General features: G+C 38.2%; 1 protein-coding gene across 1 annotated transcript in view; it reads right to left on the minus strand.

Moving 5' to 3' along the window:
• The window catches only part of PARD3B (par-3 family cell polarity regulator beta), a 427889-nt gene that overhangs the window by 135189 nt on the left and 272285 nt on the right, over positions 1-20415 (minus strand). Inside the window, exons 17-18 of the mRNA XM_087732270.1 lie at positions 9674-9880; positions 8447-8681 (exon numbers count right to left, since the gene is read on the minus strand). Coding sequence (XP_087588396.1) covers positions 8447-8681; positions 9674-9880 — 442 coding nt within the window. The remainder of the gene's footprint in view (positions 1-8446; positions 8682-9673; positions 9881-20415) is intronic.

Raw genomic sequence — 20415 nt, forward strand, 5'->3', positions numbered from 1 at the left:
TGCTATGTGGAAATAAGAGACTGGGCAACAGGACATTAACAAATGAGATAAATTGGAATCACTGGAAAAAAGTAAAAGGAAAGACAATAAGAAGTCCTCAGAGAAGGAAGAATCCTAGAGATTAGAGGAAAATTAGTTCAAGAAAAGTCACACTGAAGCTTACTACTTTTTCATTTTAATTTTCTTAAAAATAAAACTATTTGCCTGCTATACTTTTTTACAAGAGTAGCCAGACTAGTCTTTAAATGTATTTATTTTTTAACATATTTATCTGAACAATGATCATATGAAGCAGGGAAATGCTGTTATTTTTATTTTTTATAAGCACAGAGGATAACCTTTGTATAAGGATAACTCAGCGGCTCAGAGCAGCTAAGTGAGTTAACAAGTGTCACCCAAGAAATCAGTAGCAGAGCAGGCACTTAAAACAAAGCCTCTCTCAGACTATTTTCCTACCTCCTAAACCATCTCTTGTCCACTTTCTTTCAAGAAATCCTGTGTGGAAAAGAAGAGGGAAGAGAAAGACAGAGTGGTTCAAAGGGGTCAGTTTTTTCTGAAGCTAGCGTACTTCATATGCTCTGAAATTGTGCCTACCCCAAAAGAAGCTCTGTTCCTTTTATATGCCAGCAAAACAAAAGGTCAGCCTATTGAAATATTGGTCAGGTCTGGCTTTCTTCTATTAATAACAAGTAGAGACACATTTTTTAAAGTAATAGTTAAATAAATGGCTACATGTCTGCAATCATTTCAACTTAAAATGTCAACTGGATTTGAGATGCCATGTGCATTTAATCAATGACTCTGCCTTATAATATAAATATTACTTTGGTTTGACTGCTTTGTCTGGCATAAATCATAATTCAGTGAGATGAGTACATTTCATTTTCTCTACAGATGGCTGTTAATGGCAATACCTATTAAACTGGCACCTGCCAGCACTTTGTAGTTAAGGAATCTGTCAGGAGCCCCTTTCTGTATAATTTCTCTGTTAATTGTTGCCTGTACCCCCAGCCCCTCCCCATTTACCAAGTTCATGTTACAAGAACTACTGAAACAAAGTCAGCAAAACTGCCGTTTTTTTGTGTCTCATGATAGAACTCATACTCTGCACTGTATTCCTGAGCAAAGCATGTATTTATTGGTTAAAATGCAGCTCAGGAAGCCTTAATTCAAATTCTTGTGGGCATGACTTAAGTATTTTTGACCATAATGCATCCACACAACATACAGAAATACCCAATGTACCATAACTTATATAGAAAATCTGGAATTAAGTTTTATCCTCAGATAAGAGATGGATTTTAGAACAACTAACAGCCAAGTATAGTGAACGAACGATAAACACACTGCCACAGTGTTTAGTATTCATCAGGAATACACTTTGCTTTCTAGGACTTCTTTTGCAGAAGGCATTTTTTGGGAGAGAGGAGACAGCCATTTAGAAGAAATCTGCCACCTCCAGCAAAGACCTGGTCATATTTCCAATAGGACTGAAGTTTTTTTTTAGCAGGTATGGCATGCACAGAGGTCAATATCAAACAGACACGTATACATTCAAGTAGAAACATCACAATTTAGTGCACAAAGTTAATCCTTACAGACCTTTTACACACCACTTTTTTTTTTTTTTTTTTTTTTGCTTAGTAATGGCTTGAATAATGATATTTCAACTTGAAGTGAACATGCAAGTATTTCACAAAAAGCATGCTCCTTGCAAACAGTTTGTAATTTCCAGTCCTTTTAAATAGTCAGAGGGAACTTTCTGCTCTGATCTGTTAAGTAAATATAAATCTTGTTATCTAAGTTCAGTAATGAGAGTAAGGGGTTTATTCTTCTTCACTGCACTTGCATACATCTAACGTTAATGAGATTTATGCATGCATATTAAGGAGAGAACAGATGCTTAATTAAACAAATAAGCCTTTAGTAGGCAGTCCACATGATCATTTATAGTACAAAACCCCCTTATTTTCCCTGTTTTGGTCTGACTATGAATGCAGCCAAGGAGGAATCAATACGGTGGAGGAAAAGAAAAAGTGATACACGTAAATTGAGGTGTTTGTCTTCTTTCAGTTAAAAATACTTGACAAACTCGAGATAGATTAAATTGATTACGTATCTCCTCTCCCTCATGCTCTTCTGCTCTTTAAAGGAAACGAGAGTTTTATTTACCAATTTACCTATTTGAGGGGTGGGAATTTTATTAGGCAAAAGGAAATCAGGGCCTCTAAATAACTCATCTGCCTCATTAACTGATGCTGTCTATCAAATACACAGGCATGATCCATCTCAGATCATTTGCTATTGAGGAAAAAAAAAATCTAAAATAACTTTAGCCTAATTAAATTGTAATTTAATCTAGTCTTGTTTGTTTTTTTGTTTGTTTTTTTTAAAATACTGATTTCCAGCATCATAATATAAATACATTAAAAAGTTATATACACTGCCTCTCTCCAGCAAATCACATCTCTGTTATTTGCTCTTTCTTCATTATATTGCTAACTTGTCTTCTACAATGCTCAACTTCTCGGGGCAACACAGAGCAGAAAAAAAATCTCTCCATAAGCTACCATAGTGCTATACTTAATGGAAGTCAATATCTGTATATTATGCTATCTACTCTGCAATACCATTACAGGCTCAACAGTGCTGGTTGTAAAAAGTATCATTCTGAGCACAAGGCCTATAACAGTAATGATGAAAAAAGGGTCATTTCTGTCTTCCAACTAGAATGAAAAATTAAAATCACTAAGGCACTTAGCTCAAAGGAAAATTGGCAAATTACGGGGACAAAAAATAAAATATTCATGGCTCATATTGTGAAATGGTAGGTAAATAATTTAAGATGAACTGTTATGTGGGAAAGTGCACTATTTCTGAAGAGGAAAAAGCAAATGTAACTAATACGCACATATATATTCCTGCTTCCTGCACCTGCAGTTACATGTATATATGCACAAATATGCAAGTCATGGTTGATGTGCAATATTTGTGGGAGAGAGACATTCTCTCACCTATACTAATTTTGAAAATATTTGCTAGTGAACTAGTGAAATCAAGTTGACAAGAGTTCCCTTAAGAAGGCTGGTTGGTTGTTTTTTTTTTTTCCTGAATCCAGCCTAGAAATAAAGACTGAATGAGAGGGTGTTCTCCCACTGCACTCCAGTTTGGCAAAACTCTTTACTCTAAGCCACCAATGATATACTTGCTCTTAGATTTTTATACCACAAAAAAATTATGACTTCAGCCTACTGGTCTCTGCCTAGGGGAGCTACATATTAAAATGCCATTGGTGTGGCTGCAGTCCATTAGCTAACTTACCTTCATACCCATAAAGCTGAAAGGGCTGCCCAGAATTTTTACGATCGCTATCTGGAAAAGGTAGTGAGAAAGCCATAGACTTATGTTTATTATACGCCAGTATTGTAACAACTGCTATGGGATTAGGAAACAGAGCAGCACCGCACAGCAGAGGTCACATTTCCCTGGTGATTTAAAGGTTCAGTCTTTCTCCAACTTAATTTAGAAACCAACACAAAGCCTACCCTTGTTAGAAAAGAATATTTTGATAGTATTTCAAAGCATGGCAATTAAATAACTATGGAACACAAATTTAAAATCTAGAGTTCATCACCTAGCAAACTGAGGAATTTTTTTTTTTTTTTTTTTATTAACCTCTTGGTTAGATCAGCTTTGCATTCCTGGTGCTAAGTGATAATGCGTTTTGCATTAGTGCCCAGCATCAGGGATTTCTGACGCCCTGCACCAAGGGGTTAATTAAGCCTTCCAAACAGCCTACAGAGCCACCTCGCAAGGCTTTTGACAGTTCTAAACCAATGACACTACACACTACCTTTATTCAAAGGCACAAATACGCTGTTTCACTATAGTGTTGCTCCTGAAAACACAAAACACCTTCAAAAAGAAGTACAGGGAAGCTCACTGGAGGTCCAGCAGTATCCTCAAGACTCACTGTGCCCTGAAAGAATCAGTCAGCTCAACGTAAGAAAAGGGATGAACCAAGAATTGAATGTGGTATTGCGTAATCTTGCCGCTGTTATGTATCTGCATAGAACTGAGTATTATTTCTGTTCTGAAAGAGCTTCAGCATAGATGCTAGACACTGGCTTTTTTGTGAGACTGCAGTATACATTTAGTCACAGCCCCAATAATGAAAGTATTTAATGTAGTTGTTTTCCTTATATGCAATATCAATTTACTTCGCCGTCTGTTGTCTAGCGGTGGGTTATTTACTGAGCTACGTGCCAGAAAACATCAAAAAGTAAAATATAATGCTCGCTTAGCCAATGTTACATACAAACAGTTAACAGAGTCAACTTCTGTTGCTCTTTGGACAGCACATACGCACATCCAGTACTCAGGCAGGCAAGATATGCATCTGAACAAATCAAACAAGAAAATGCACACACTGTGCAGTATGCACCACAGGAAAATAGTACTTTGGATTATAGAGACTTAACTAATCAGTAATAACCAGTGTCATCTGCATTTCAAATCTCCAGTATATTAACCTACTTTGCCCCAAATGCCAGAGTCATTAAAATGCTGCAGCCAAGAGTTCCAGTTAATACTGGGTAAAACAACAGGACTTTTTTTAAAAACAATGATTACAAAAATAAAAGCATGATTTCTTGATGGTCTCCCTGAATCACAGTCACCTAAATAAAGCTTCAATCCAGGAAAAGCTTAGCAGGAAACCAATCATTCTTTTTTTTTGTATGTGTAAAAAAAGACCAGGAACTACAAGTAAATAGCAGCTGAGCAACAGATGAGGCACTAAGTGAAATCTGTTAGCAACTGCTAACAGCTTTGCTATTTTCTGTTGTTAAATTAAAAAAAAAAAAGAGTAAAAAACCAATGCAGTAGCAATTCCAATATGTTCAAAAATCTCAGATGCAAAAGACTAAAGCTCAACACTTCTTGTACTACAGATAAATACTTGGGTTTGGTTTTAATATCTTGAAATGCTTTGTTATTGATTATAAGGCAGAAACAAGCCAATTCACGTGGACACACTACCAAGATAAAACTTGTTATAGCTGTATATATGACCCAGCAAGTATAGCACAAAAAGCCCACCATAGACAAGCGTGACACTTCCAGCAGCTGCTTCAGCCTCAAATTCTGCTTTCCTTTGTCCTTTACACCTGACCCCATGTCATTTGCCAGAAAGTGCATGTGTCTTCATTAGCACTGAGCTTTCTGGCAAGATCTCAGAAATATTTTCATTGGCCTTCCGGTCCTGGAGCTTTTACCACAGATGATCATCTCCTACTTATCTCCACCCAATCTTGACATGGGTTCACCAAGTCTGTTTTCCTGTTTGGATGCATCTACACAGCACAGCAGAACCATGCAGGCACAGCTGAAATAGCTGTGAACAAAGCAGCCCACAAAATACAAACAGGATGAATGTATCCGTGTGGGGTTCCAGCTCTCAGTAGGATCAGTTAAGTTACATGGCTGCAGTCACCGGACTAGTTTAAAAAATTCATGGCATCACCCGGTCCCAGGCAGATATATCCTCTTCCCACTCCTGCCAGTTGCTTTCTTAACTTCTTTTCTCTTGGGTCTTTCTCTCCTGTCAGTCTAGCAAGGGCTCTGTTCCTTGTTTCTCATTTTGGTGGTCTCCCACATGGGGGATTACATACAGTACAACTACTACCACATCTACAAAAGGCACACTACAGATTTCCTTCTCCATCCAGCTTTCTGCTCCCTTATGGTGTTTACATTTCTAATGCCACCTATGGCAGGTTCCCCTTCCAATTTAAACTCAGCATGTCAAAAACTGAGCTCATCTCTGTTTCTAAATACTTCTCTCTACTTCCTCCTCTTAAGCTACCGAGAATTAGTAGTCACCTTGCCTGTTGCAGAAGCTCACAACTTTGTCGTCTTCAGCTTCTCTCTTTCCTTCCACAGATGTTCTACCTATAAAACATGCCAGTTTCATCTCCACAACGTCATAAAAAATCTGGCTGTTTCTTTCCATCCGTGCTGCTAAAATACTTGATCATTCAAACCTTCTTACTGCAGTCTCTGCCTCCCTAGCCCTCCTGACACTCACTCCTCACTCTTCACATCAGTACAAAACTCCAGTTTGAAAAACACCTCTTGAATTTAGTATTTAGTCAGTATCTGACCCCTTCTAAGTTCCCCCATTAGTTTCCCATTATTTATTTTAAAAACATTCAGGTTGGTTTTGTTTTTCATGTCATCCATAACAGTTTCTCCCTGAAAAAATACCAGCCTGGTTTTGCTCATCTTGAGCAGGACACATGGTTCCCAATTCTTTTGTAAATTCACGCTGTTTGCTCTTGTTCAGTCTTTACCGGTCATTGCCCTTCTTTCACTTTTATCGTGGCTGAGATTCCCTAAGACTCTCACTTTCTTTTCAAGGAATTTCTTTTCAAGAACAATTTTACAAATTCTAGGAAGAAACACTGATGAGGACACAGAACCTCTAAAAACCTTCCAGCTGAACTGTTAGCTCTTACAAACAACTCCTTCTCTGTTCATTCTAACCTGTTGCTTCCATCTTTGTGGCTTTGTAGAGACTTTCAACAGTGTGGGACAGAAATTCCCATTCTGTACTGCCATACAGATAAATAAATATTATTAACAATTACTGTCTGCTGAGAAGACTATCGATCTAAATAAAACGCAATCTTATAAAAAGAACAGATGTATAAAGCTCGTGTACATCAAAATATGAAATATATTCTGAAAAAGGGAATCATTAAGAACGGTAACCTATTGTTCCCAGCTTTGCATATTGATCATTAACAGATTTTTTTTGTCAACTACAATCGCTTCTTTAGGACTCTGATGTCATCCCATGTTCTTTCTGGCTCAGGCATCACACCCCCGTAAGACTTTGCACTTCAAACTTCAAATCTGCCAGTGATACATGAAACAGAATACTTATGCTTTTGTCAGACGTCTGTGTCACTCCCCTCCTCTTCCAATAGCCCTATTCACGCCGAAGAGTTAAAAAGAAGAATGAAAACAGACATAAAGCTTAAGATACACAGGAGAGTTGTTGAAGTCACCCTCCTAATTATTCAGTGTTTTGACTACTGTTCCATGTTAAGCCCTATTTCTTTAAACAGTATGAACACAAATGCAGGTGCAATGCACAGGTGTGAGTATGCGCCTCCTCAGCATTCCTAAAGAGCCCCACTTGAATGCAGACTGGTATACCCACGCACCTTCATCTTACAAACACTAACAACTGCTGAAATCATGCAAATTCAGCACATAAGCATGTCTGTATATTTTTGACAACCTCTCTACGGTGTTCAAAAGTTGACAGGACAGTTTTGAGGATTCCTATTGATGACACATGGAAGAAAGTCAGCTAAAACCTTCCATGTCAATATAACACAAGCCATTTGACTCCTGAGGACACATCAACAGAAAGCTACAATGTGAGTTCATACATCACTGTCCTGACAGATATCATTCTAAGTGAATGACCTTGCAGCTGAATTTCTTAGATTACTAGTTAAATGCATCTTTGCCTAAGCAATGATTGTGGCTTTTGTACTATCTGGCTTGTCTACAGTACAGCATGCTAAGAAACACCAACAGCCTCCTAAAGCTAACATTAAGTGTTCAGTGCCACACAGTAACCACATGATCATACAGTCTAATCTCCCCCAGGTGATCATTAAATTTCATTCACATACCCTATATTAATTGCAAAGATCTACTTAAATGGAAACACTTTAATCCTCAACAGAGTAAACAGGTACCAGAGGCAGGGGTGATAGCAACCAGAGTGCCTGTAGCACCAAAGGCTCCAGCAATAGCAAGGAAATGGCCTGAAGAACTTTGTCTAATCTCTGATGATTCCAGAGATGCAAAACCAATAACCACAAAAGAAATCCAAACACTTGCACGCTGGGCAGGGAGGACGGTGAGCTTCTGACCACTGCAAGCAATGGCTGAAGCTGTGAAGCAAAGATTTTATCATAGCTAGTGGTTTTCAGCAACTGCAAATGTTACCAGACTGTTTACAGTACCACGAGCACTCCTGCTCTCCCCAAAGCTTGTAAAGGAAGCAGATAAGCAAGGGAAGAGAAGGTGAAGGTCTGAGTGTGGGAGTGGGCCATGTATTACTCAGAAATATTCCCCACAAAGGCTCCCCCACTGACACACGCTTGTTTTTAGCCTGAAACCTTGAATCTTTTCTGACATATGGGAATGAATTTCAAAGGCACAAAAAGACATTTTGTCTGCCAAATGTCTTCTGCCTCAGCTACAAGTTTGGTGTAAAAGTATAAACTGCTTTCTTTTTAAATAACATAAACATTATTTTGAGTCCAAGTGAAATAATTTTCCTACTCCTTTATGAGAGTATCAGTTGTTTCCTACATTATAATGAGAATAGGTAGCTGTTCTGCTTTTTAAAATGCTGTACCTCAACATGACACCAAAGCCCTTCTTCTTTTTCTTTTCTGGATCTTCATTTTCTTCCTTCCTTTTCTTCTCTTTGATTTTAGATTTGCCCTTTTCCTTTTTCTTCTCTTTCTCTCTATTTTTTTTGTCTTTTTTTGCTTTGGTTTCTGCATCTTCTATTTCAGGGTTCCCTGGAGGGGCAGATTCCACGTTCTGAGCTTCTTGACCAGAGTGAGAACTCTTATCAGAGAAACCATCTGCACAGAATGAAAAAGAAGCAGTGAGGATGGCTAGGGGCCGCCAAAATGCAAACACATGAAATACAGCATGAGTGTCTACAAAGTGCTCAAATGACTCACAACACTTACTCATTTAATAGAGTAATTTAAAAAGCAGACTAAACATATCTAGTGAATTCAAGCAGATTTCTATTGTAAATTAAATACAGAGTTACTTTAGTGACTTGTTTTCTAGTTATTATTTCCGATACAAAAATCCTGACATGGTTAGACATCATTCTGTTTGAAATCTAGCTTGTTAACCTCCATCAGCTTGAGAAAAACTGACATGCTGGGATGCAAACACTGAGAGCTTACTTCAACAAGAGATTCTGGCGACTGACATAACCAACCTACGTAACAAAACGATTTCATTCACTCCCTGGAATCTTTCTATTTTAATGGCTGAACAAGAAATACATAAACTGTTCTGTCTGGTTGGAGAAAAGCTGTGTTGTTTCTATTTGGGGGGCTCAGGATCCAAGCACAGTTTTATGCTTCATGCTAAAGGAGACATATTTCCCGACTGGGGTCTATAAGCCCATGGTGACAGAATGAGCAGCAGGGTGCTATCAATACACTCTGCCTTGTCTATAACAGGAAACAAGCTTCCTGGATGGAGAAGGGGGAATTGTAGACAGCTCTGTAAAACAAGCAAGATAATTTTTAATGTAATCTGAAGAAGGCAGCTGCTTCTTGAAGTTGAAAAATATAATTATTTAAGGATTGAGTTCTAAAGCCTCCAACCCACCCCCACCCCAACAGAGATCCGTGAAAGACTTTACACTAAACCCCGTCAAGGCTGGATGGGGTACTGCAAAGACAGCTCTATTCAGTGGAAGACATGAGCATCTTTTAAAATGTGATCAACTTCAATTGGACTAAATCGCTTGCTTATGTGTTTTATTGAGTTGGCCCTCAGCAGTGCTAAGTGAAGGTGGCTCCCTCAATAAGCACCATTAGCAACATACCCTCTTCTCCATCTTCAGGTCCATCGTAAGATTTGTCAATGGCAGCTCGGAAACTCTCGTTACACCCCCGACCACGGACCACGTGAGGCCTGGGTCTGTGAAAAGGGAGTTCGTTCTTCCTAACTTCAGCCACAGCAGTCTGAAGACTCTCAAGAGAGCTGGACTTCTTCAATCCCAGAGTAGGACCGAAATCTTTGCCAGAAGAGTCTGGAAAACAAATAGTTAAGTTTTCATACCTAAAGCTACACAGGGGAATGAAACTAGACAGACAGATACATTTAATTGTGTACTTTATTACTTGAGGCCTTTGAAATAGTATGCAATCAATGTAATTTGTTCTAAAAATAACATCAAGTTAAACCTAGTTCGGTAGATATCCCCGTTCAGACTTGAACGGAATGGCACATAATTTACAGACCTGACAACAGTGATGGGCAATAGATGGCTTGCTCTGTGTCACTTTAAAGCCTGCACCAGTAATAAGGATGGGGTTCATTCTTCCCTCTTTAACAGCAGCGTCCAACTGGACACTGCTAAAAGTCTCAAGGAGAACATTATCCTTAGACTCACAAAAACACTGCTACACAACAAGAGTTTTGGTTTTTAGAATGAGTCAGGTTGTATGAATGGTTGGTATTTTCAAAGACATTTCTCCTGTGAGAAGATATTATTAGTTTTCTCACAGTCTTATCCAACTTTTTTCTTCAAGCTGAAACTGGTGCTATGACGTCAACATACACAGCAGGTTTTTCAAGAAACAAATATTTCCAGCAAAGTACAGCTTAACATCAATGATGTTGCTGCCTCCTTCCTTGTTTGTAGGCATAAGAAAGCACTTCATACAAAAAAGAGTAAATACCTTCCCAAGTCTCCCAAACCTTTCCTCTCTTTGAATGCTTGACTATCTGACCCTAGAAAGGCTTTATTTTGTGGCAGCATTAATTAGCATTAATATAAGGATAGTAGAATAGGTAAAGAAAAAAGTTCAACTAATACATGCATACCAATCAACGAAGAACTTCACAGCTTAATTTAAAAGCATTTGTAGCATCTACTTAGCTTTTATATGGCAGAATAGTAAATGTGACATACAGAAACTGAGGAGGAGACTTTGCCTTGCAATATGGCTTCTGTCTTTGAGAACACAAATGCTTTTGTTTCCAACTTGTAAGCGATACTAATGCAAGCAACAGGAGAACATAAGAACAGAAGACCTTCACATACCTGTCCATATACTGTCATGCCTGAAGAGATTCAGGGATCACAGAAAAGACAGATATGTTAGCACTATATGCTGCAGCTTTAGCAATCCTAGAGTGCAGGTATTTCTGAACTAAAACAGCGTGATGGTTAAACAGTGAATTCTTAGAAGGAAAAAAGCTAAGAATTGGTACCAAATAGAGACTCATCAGCAGTGTCTACATAAAGCAATCTACACTTCCATTACCTGCAGACTGATATGTAGCTGAAAATAAGGTGGGTGTGTGTGTGGTGGGTGTGGGTGTGGAAACAAGTTTAAGGGAAGCCCAGTTGTTTGGTCACACAGTGCAACCTTCTTTTGTTCACTAATTGCCATTCTGGAGACTACCATTATTACCAAACCAGCAAGAGCAATGACTTGCATACAACATAAAGGTGCTTAAAATCACTAAAAACTTGTGCATTAGCAAAAGGCAATGTGGTGCCTATCTCAGGCTGAGAAGGAGCAAAACCAAGAGAAGCAGAACCGCTGTAAAAGGCAGCAAAGTGAAAGCCACTCTGATCAGCCAAGAAAATCTTTCTTGTTTTTCAGTCAGAAAACAGCTGTGATGGGTTGCTTTCGCAGAAGATAGGGCACAGCGGTAAATCTGGCAGAAAGCAGAGGTCTCAGCCAGGCCGGGTCACAGGCCTAAGCTGGCGGCTGCCTGAGCAGAGGTGGGCAAATGCATGCCAGGGGCTACGGCTCCCAGCTCTGTGGGCAGCAGGCACCCAGTGCACTGCTTGCAGAGCCTCCAAGGAGCGGTATCCACAAGGGGATGGTTTAAAGGCGACTACAGCATCTGCAAGGAAGCAATGGCCGCAGCCTCATCTCCAGAAGCAGGCAGTGCAGTTGCTGGGAAGGGCCACCGCTCTGCACAGCTGCGGACCGTGGGGATCAGCGGGCGCCCGTGGCTCGGACAGGTTTTGCAGGCAATGCTGATTTCCAGGTTGCTGCAGCTACCCAACCACCTGAAATAGCTGTGTCAAAAGCCAGCACAAAGGTGTTTATATACACATCCCAGTAGAAGCTGTGCTACATTAAATTAGTGCCCTACGCTGTATTACCTGAGAAAAAAAAAGTCTCAGGTTAAATACTGGTTAGAGCCTGTCTTATATAAAGCTAAGCCAATAACTCAGACTGGAAGACTACTCTTAACGTATGAAGGCCATTCTGAAGAGAATCTAAGCCAACACCTAAGGTTTGGAGTGACAGACTCAAATGTTACATGTACCTCAGCCTTGCTACAGTTTGCCCCGCACACACTGTGATGCAGTTTTTAGGCACCCAGTCACATACTACCTAGTTCAGTCAGGGTCACCAATAAAAGGTTCTTCGTCCAATACTTGCCTTAAACAACTATATAGGAAACTTGGAGTTATTGGCAAAGTATGTTTCTTTCTGTATAAACAGTCTTTATTTTGCTGTTTTGTCCTAACATGAAAGTCCCCCTGAGGAATTAATTTTAGAAATAACTAGCAATAACTTCCTGGGTTTTGATATTTTAAAGAGAACACTTACAGTGACTTTCATGTAGTATTTTCAGTTTGTTACTAAAAAGAGGAAAAAAGAAACTAAGTGGCACTCTTTAGCTACCAAGTAAATTCAGAACCCCACTACCTTGGAAGACTGATTTTTTTTTTTCTAATGTCTCCAAAAGAAATAAACTCGGCTATTGTTTGCTTCACTGCCTAACATCATCAAATAATGTGTTACCTTAAAGGACAGTATAAAATGGCAAAGATTAACTGTATTTCTCCCTCACTGGCAAAGAAAGTGAAATTTCATCTGTGATCTTCCTGTGTCCTACCATTTAAAAGATGTCCTCATTTATTCAATTACTGAGAACCTTCAGTCACAGATTAGTATTAAGCATTTAGCTGCCCCTTTCTAAGATTGTAATAATTTAGTCTGAAATTTCACTAGCAACATGGGAAGTTTATCACTATTACCATGAAAATCCACCCATAAGGAAGCGTCTGAATCCAGGTGAAAAAAAATTGAATTTTTTCTAATTGATGACAGTAGTAGCAATGCAACCTCATTAAGAAGGGGAGCATTCAGTCAAGGAGTTTACATCCTTCGACATTCTCACCAGGGTTTTCAGTGAGAACTTCATATTTTTTAATTCAGCTTTTATTCCTTTTTTCTTTCATTGTAAGGCTGCAACAATCACATATCAGTGCACAACTACAGATACAGGAGCTAAAGAGCACCCCTAAGCAGGGAGACCAGTCCCCTTGCTTTCACAGCCAGCATCTGTTACTGGATGCTTTACAAAGAAATGCACAAGACTCTGTAATGAACAAGCACCAGATCCCACCTAGGGAAATTTCCCTCCCCTGTCCCCCCCAGTACCTTTTCCACTTCTGCAGACCTCCCTACCCAGATTTGGAATACAAAATATAGTTTGGCAATGAGAAATTTAATTGTTCACTGTGTAAAAATGTTTCTTTTTATGGATTTTAAATTCTTGAGCCCTCATTTTACTGCTTGTTGTAGTACAATGATAAAAAGTCAACTGAAGCATCCACTTTATTTTTTATTTTTAATAAAGGTGAATTACTTCATGCATCTCTACTGAATTTATGAGAGAAAGTCAGTACCTGCCTACAAGTGGCTGAAGCCAAGTTGCTGGTTCCTAGATGAGATCTGCAACTGATCATCCTTTAACTGGAAGATGGTATTACCCATACCATAATTTTCTGCTCAATGCCAACATGGCCACCACAGATTTTTTTTCTTAATGTATAGTAAAAGTAAACCTGCTTTCTGTTCTTTTATTACTATTATTACTAGTTTCAGGTATTTCCAGGCTTCTCTTTTTCCCACATCTGCACATTCCTGGTTTTTTTTATAGCCCAGCAGAAGGAAACATGCCAAAAGCAAGATGTCAGTCATGAAAATCAAAGGGAAACAAATGACACAGTTGTGGGCAACGCAACCCACCCCAAAGGCATGTGTAGAGAGAGGGGAACTGAAGAAAAGCCATGAATTACTGCCACTCTAAATGAAATACAACTCCTAAGACACCCTAAACAGTAAACATTTTATATATTTACCATTAATTTACTTCTTAGATAATGATTCTTCTTGAAAACCAGAACCATATGAATATGCCTAAAGGATGATATTTAGAGGAACATATTTGTGTGAGCTAGATTAATTTACTATTTATATTTTGAAAGATATAGTGAGGTAAAAACCAGTTATGAAGAAAAAAAGAAGGGAAAGTGTCACTGAGACTGAGAAACGGGAATAAACACAAAGTTGTAATAGATTATAAATAGTCTGGCTCCGTATTTACTGGAGCCCTGAACACACACCGTTCCTGGTTCCTACTGCATTGCACATGATGGAGGTGCACGTATTACTAGGGAAGAGAAAATAGTTATGAAAACAATGAGTCTTCTACCCTGTGGGTACTGGGATGCCGTAGATAGCATGTGAGTGCTTTTAGCAGGCAAACAACTGTTCGCTCATGAAACACCAAGGCTGACTTCTTTGAGTGAGATATGAGATATCTTTGAGTGAGAGTGAGATATGCCAACAGCTTCTGAGGAAGCAGCTACAGCCCCGTGCCTGTTCTGCTTTGGACATACACCTTGCGTAAGATTCATGATGCCCAACTTAGCCTCACTGAACTCGGGCCTACCCCAACCAAACTATCTCTTCTCTAAAGAAATTGAGGCATGTTTAAAATATCTTTCAATACATACATGTTCCCATGATTTTCAAAATACAATCAATTCATAGATCACATATATGTTTGGTTTTTGGGTTTTTTTTGTTTGTTTGTGGTTGGGTTTGGGTTTTTTTTGTTTTGTTTTTTTTTTTACACAAATTAATGTATTGCTAACCTTACTTGCCTGTGCAGAGGTGAGGATAGCAAACATGGTTTCAGAAACACCCCAACTTTTGTTCAGGAAGGAAAGAGCAGGATTTCTGTTGTACAGAATCAAATTATATAGGTATCAGGCTGGTAAAATAGGCCCCTCAGCAAAATTTAGTCAAAATATATCCCTGCTGTAGGGAAACCTTTTGTATGAGAATGAACCAAATCTGTTATCCAAGTGAAAGATGTCCAAAGATACTGGCTGTCTCTTGCCTTTTGTAAGACTTGACTGCTTTCCTCTCCCCTTGGCTCCTTTTGGAAATTTACCTCTAAATAAATTGGTGGATAAAGTGAAAACTGTGAGTGTCTCTTTCAATAAGCTTAAGGTCAAAAGATGAAACATTTGTCATTATTACCAATCTCCATGTGCCATAAACATCAGAGAACAGGTAGACAGACATGGTTCTTACCCACAGGGTTGCAACATCACATGGTGACTTAAATTAATTCATGTTCAATTCTTTCTGAACCATTTTGTTTAATGTAGCTTCATTTATTTCTGGTAGGATTCACAGTATGCACAACTGCAAAGGATTTTTTCATCTCACTTCTATTTTTATATTCAGATACTTCCTCAATCATCAATCGATTCAATGCAGAGAGTGATTTTGGAAGGAGGAATTTGAAAGTCATTACATCATTTCACTTGTGATTTTCAAATGAAGAGCTTTAATAGGACATTTTTGTAGAATAACCTTAGATGATACTGTAGCCTTTTCTTTGACACTAGTTTATACAGGTAGCATAGAAAAGATTATGAAGGGCTTGATAAAAAGCAAGAGAAAAATCACTATTTTGCACTCACATATTAAAGAAAACATGTACCGTTTTGCTCATTTTATACCTCAAACCAAGCATTTCACATTAGAAGCAGGAATTCTGAACACAGAACAACCCTACACCTGACAGGGGAAAAAAAAAAAAATCTAAGTGAAATCAAAGCATGGGAGAATTTAACAAGTTCTCTGATTAAAAGAGCCAGGTACAGTCTTCAGATTTACAGATATTTCAATCTACTACATATAATGATTGCAATTTAGCCCATATTTGCACAAACTGCAATTTCAACTGTGAATAATGGCAGTTCACAATTTTTAGCCTAAAAGGTACACTGAGCTTTAGCCAACTGAAGAGGAAAGGCTTGGAATAAGGCAGCCATTAGGCAAGAGGCGAAAATGCACTGCTGTCATCTTGGAAACATATGTTCATGTCCCTCTTTTCTATAGTCTTATCGCTAACAAACAACAACACTGCAAAAGAATGTGTTAATATTTCAAAAAGAATAATATGTACAGCATTAAACATCTCAAAAATGCTAGTAAGTTTCACAGTGCAACAATATTAAAGCTAAGAATTAGGAGCAAAAGAAAGCAGTTCAAGCAAAAGCACTCAGGGAAAGGGCACATGCATTTGCTAGGTTAGGGCTGAACATTGGACAAAATGCAGCCAAGCCCGTCTTTGCACAAAAGAATGTCTGATGTTATCTGTTGAAATAATTAGTTTTCTTCATTTGGTTACACAAGTTTAACCTCTCACATAACCTTCCACTTCACAGCATAGCTCTGCATCCAGTGAAAAGTTTTCCTAGGCATTTGAATCCCTACGCCTCCCGCAGCCTAGCGTTCTCTCTCTAGTTGGTGCAAACTGAAGCGCTTGCCCTTCGAAGGGGTCCCAGTTACAAATTAAGCTACCTGACTTTCTACAAAGCAGGAGCTTGCTCCTCAAGGATATTTATGTATATGAAATTTGTTTTAGATATAGCTGTTACAACCTGCTAGAGGAAAAGAGCTATAGGAAAAGCAATGCAGACAGGAAAAAGTCCAGTTTTTAGAAAATATGATTCCCCGGTGATTTCAGGCACCTTGTAAACTGATCAGTCTGGAATTGAGTAGTAGCAACAAAATTCCAGTGCCCCACGATTGCTTTACTGCTACTTCCACACCCACCCTCTGATAAGGTCAAACATTTCAATCCGGCTTTAAAAGACTGGGAAATGTGACACTTTCTGAGATTAATTGGTATAAATTACACTTCTCAAACTAAACCAACATTTTTGTTCCTAGGCCAAAGTTTAAAATAAAGTGAGAGTCCCTGCACTAATATTTAAACAAAGTCACTCTTAATGGTACGAGGCTAACATCTAGAGCATTCCCTTTGACCTGTGGAACAGAGGAGGAAACTTCTTCAGTAGCAGAACAGAAGAAAGCAAGCCAATACTTACATTAAATTCACGGTTATGATCTATCTATTTTGTTAAGCCTTAAACCTATTTTGAAATAAGCTGCTGAATTATTACTCCATCGTAGTCATCAAGCCTGAAATAATACTTTTGAAAATGACTAATTTACATCAGAAGTAACAAATTCAAAGGATGCAAAAAGTTCATATTAAGCTTTCTGCTTTCTTCGCTAATTCAAAGCTTTTTTTGAGTCCTTTACATGTGAATGCAGAAAGAAATTGTCTCACATAAATCATTTATTCAGAATTATTTTTGTTTTTAAAAAGTGGTATGTCATTTTTGTGTGTCACGTTTTGGCCTGGACACATTTTTACAAACACTCATATAAGCTGCATGTTAAAGATTGCTTTAAGCATCATTCAGGGATTAATTTAGGCTACTGCAACAACAAGGAAGATGATTATTGCAAAAGAAAAGCCAAGCCAAGGCAACAAAGAAACATACATTTCAATTTCACCAATTTAACTTGCAATTAAAAAAGTAAATTATATAAAACACTTCCTTTGTGTGTGCTTTTCTGTATCTGTGAACATTAAGACTAAGAAAAAAAAGCTAGATTTTTAACAAAATAACCTGGAAAAAGGATACCTTTTGCTAATAATGGCACTGCTTTTGTACACCTGCCCACACTCTGATCAGTGAATCCTACATGCTTGAGATATTTATGAGCTCTCTTTATTGCTACCCCCCCCACCAAACTGCCCAACAGCCGCTCTAATTTAAGATGCTCTAAATATTGTTGCCATGGGTGACACATGAACATGGAGTAAGGCAAAGCTCTGCTAATAAAAAGGCTTTCACAGCATTTCAGTCCTTGCTCATAAGTAAAGTTAAAATTTATGGCTTTTAAAATACTGGATCTGAGAGGGGTCAGGTTAAATGGCTGCTCGTAATAAAAGGAATCAATATGCCACAGCATCCGAAGCAGCCAGCAAACTAAATAAACACTTCATCCAAATCCACTTGGCCCTGAATTAAAAGAACATAAAATACTGTATTTATTTTGTTTGCCCTCCACCAGTCCGTGGTTTGCATCACTACATCCACTAGAGTTCTATGCAGAGCAAGCAACAAACATATGTTGGCCAAGTAGCAATTAAACTGTATGTCAAGGCTAGGAGCAATTAACTGGGCATTAACCTTATCAGGGAACCACTTCTGGATTAGCCAACTACAAACAGGCAAACATCTCAGTCTGGGAAGATTCTGCAACGTGTATTTACAAAAGCTTCAGAGGACTCAGACTTTCTGTCTCAGGCACATACAGAGTAAATGAGCCATTTCCAATAATAACCCTTACGAATAAACCCTGAACAAAACCAGAATCACCTTTTCCAGTGATTAGCGTGTCCTATTAGCACAGAAATGCAAGACAGTTCGCTCCTTACAGCACTTTAAGATAAAGCAGACCAGAAGAAGTAGGGAACTCACATCTTTTGCTCCTAATCTACATTTGGTTCAGTTTATAGATTCATTTCCAGAAGAAGTTATGAAAACCTACTTTCTTCTGTTTATTTGTACATGTTTAAATGGAAAGTGCATAGGTTAATTTTCAGTTTAACAAATTAATGCACATTTTGCTTGAACTTGCCAGCAGATAACCTGTAAAAAAGGTACATATACACCTGTAATCAATCAATCTCTCTATATATACACAACACAGAGGCCATTCACAAAGGCATGCATATTTGTGAAATTGCTTTGTTTGTGAGTTTAATAACATTTGTCTTGAAACAATTTTGAAAAGTTGATGTTAAAATCCAACTCTTGAACGGGAATATGCAGAATTTTGTCAAACCTACTATTAACTAAGAGAAAGTTATCTGGCACAGCTCTGACTCAATATCTCTACAGAATTTAAAGAATTATGTAGGTTTTCAGCAGAAGTCCTCAGCAAAGGTTCCTTTTTATTTCCTAGTGAGAGTTTTAAGATCATTTGAATGCTTAAAAGTTTGTTAACAGTATTTCATTATAGATTCCTCACAGCTGAATCCATAGTTGTAGTGATATTGAGTCTTTAACCTAGCTTTATTTTACATGCTTCAACTTTTTTTTTTATTTTTTTTCTCCTTAAACTATCCCCTGTACTGAAACTTTTCTGCTTGGTCTCATTCCAGAGATGAGGATTGTTTTTAGAAAAACATAAACCCCCAAAGAATACACCTCCCTCTTGCCATATCTGAAAAACTGAGGAGTGGGAAAGTACATTCTTCCAGCCAGGTAATACTTTTTTTCCCCCTGTTTACCAATAACTCAAAAAGGACTGAAAGGAAACCTTTCAAGCTTTGCATGCAAGTAGGCTGTGAGCTAGGTCCTTCACTACAGCTTGTAGGGAAGGGAAGGAAAGTTTAATTTCCATGTCTGGGTTATTTCCTCTAACATTAGCTGGATCTGGGTAAACTTGGCTGTAAACTTGTGCCTGAAGTACAGGAAGAGAAATATATATGCGCTCCCGTAGGTACGTGAGCATACAATAATATTCCACGTGCATGTTTTCAGCAACTACAATGATCCCATCTACTGACATACCAGAAGTTAGAAAGGAATATTCACACATGCTCCTCAGTCTATGTATTTAAATAAATTGCAAAGTTTAAAGAAACTCAAGAAGACAGAGGGTCATGTGAGCAGAAAGAACATAAGTAAAATGAAGACTTCAGTATTAAGAACTATTATTTTGTAGGTCTTAAAACATGAAAAGCGTTTTCAGGGCTTTCTTCCACAAAACTGAATCCTTAGAAAAAAAATCATGTCCAATTCATGGAATAAACAGCAGGGAATTTTCTTTCTAAACAGCTGCAGCCAAGGACTGTGCTAAACTGTTCTGTAGTGTGCAAAGACAGACTCACACCCAGTGACATCTGGCTGTCTTCTGGGGTTTTAACAGACACGATTCACAACTCGATTACAATCCCAGCCTTGCTTAAAAATACAGTCAAAATACTACTTTAGTTATACTGGTTAACTCTGAGACCTAGTCTATATGATTTACTGCTTTAGACTTCACATTTGTTTGGGCACATATAGTGCAACACTTCCTTAAGAGGTCTGCAGCTCCCTTGCTAGGTATGTCATGGTGCGTGATTTTAATGAAAAGGTTATTTTTAAAAAGAAACCAGCACGGATGTGAATGAGAGATCAAATAAGCTCGTTTTGCAAATCTGTATTTTTGGAAAACCTGTTACATTCTTAGATGCTTAGTAAATGTGCACCTAGCCTTTAATATACCTCATGGAAAAGGGAACGTCCCCAGATCTCTAAGTTTTGTTTCCCCTGCAGAAATTTTTAGTATCCTAAAGATGTTACTCTGTTAATTACCAAGTTATGTGTTTAGGATCTTTTCAATATGCGGTTTTGCGTTGCTACAATGT

Source organism: Nipponia nippon, unplaced genomic scaffold (assembly GCF_047370975.1).
Source record: "Nipponia nippon isolate SJK-2023a ecotype South Korea unplaced genomic scaffold, ASM4737097v1 scaffold_5, whole genome shotgun sequence".
Lineage (NCBI taxonomy): Eukaryota > Metazoa > Chordata > Aves > Pelecaniformes > Threskiornithidae > Nipponia > Nipponia nippon.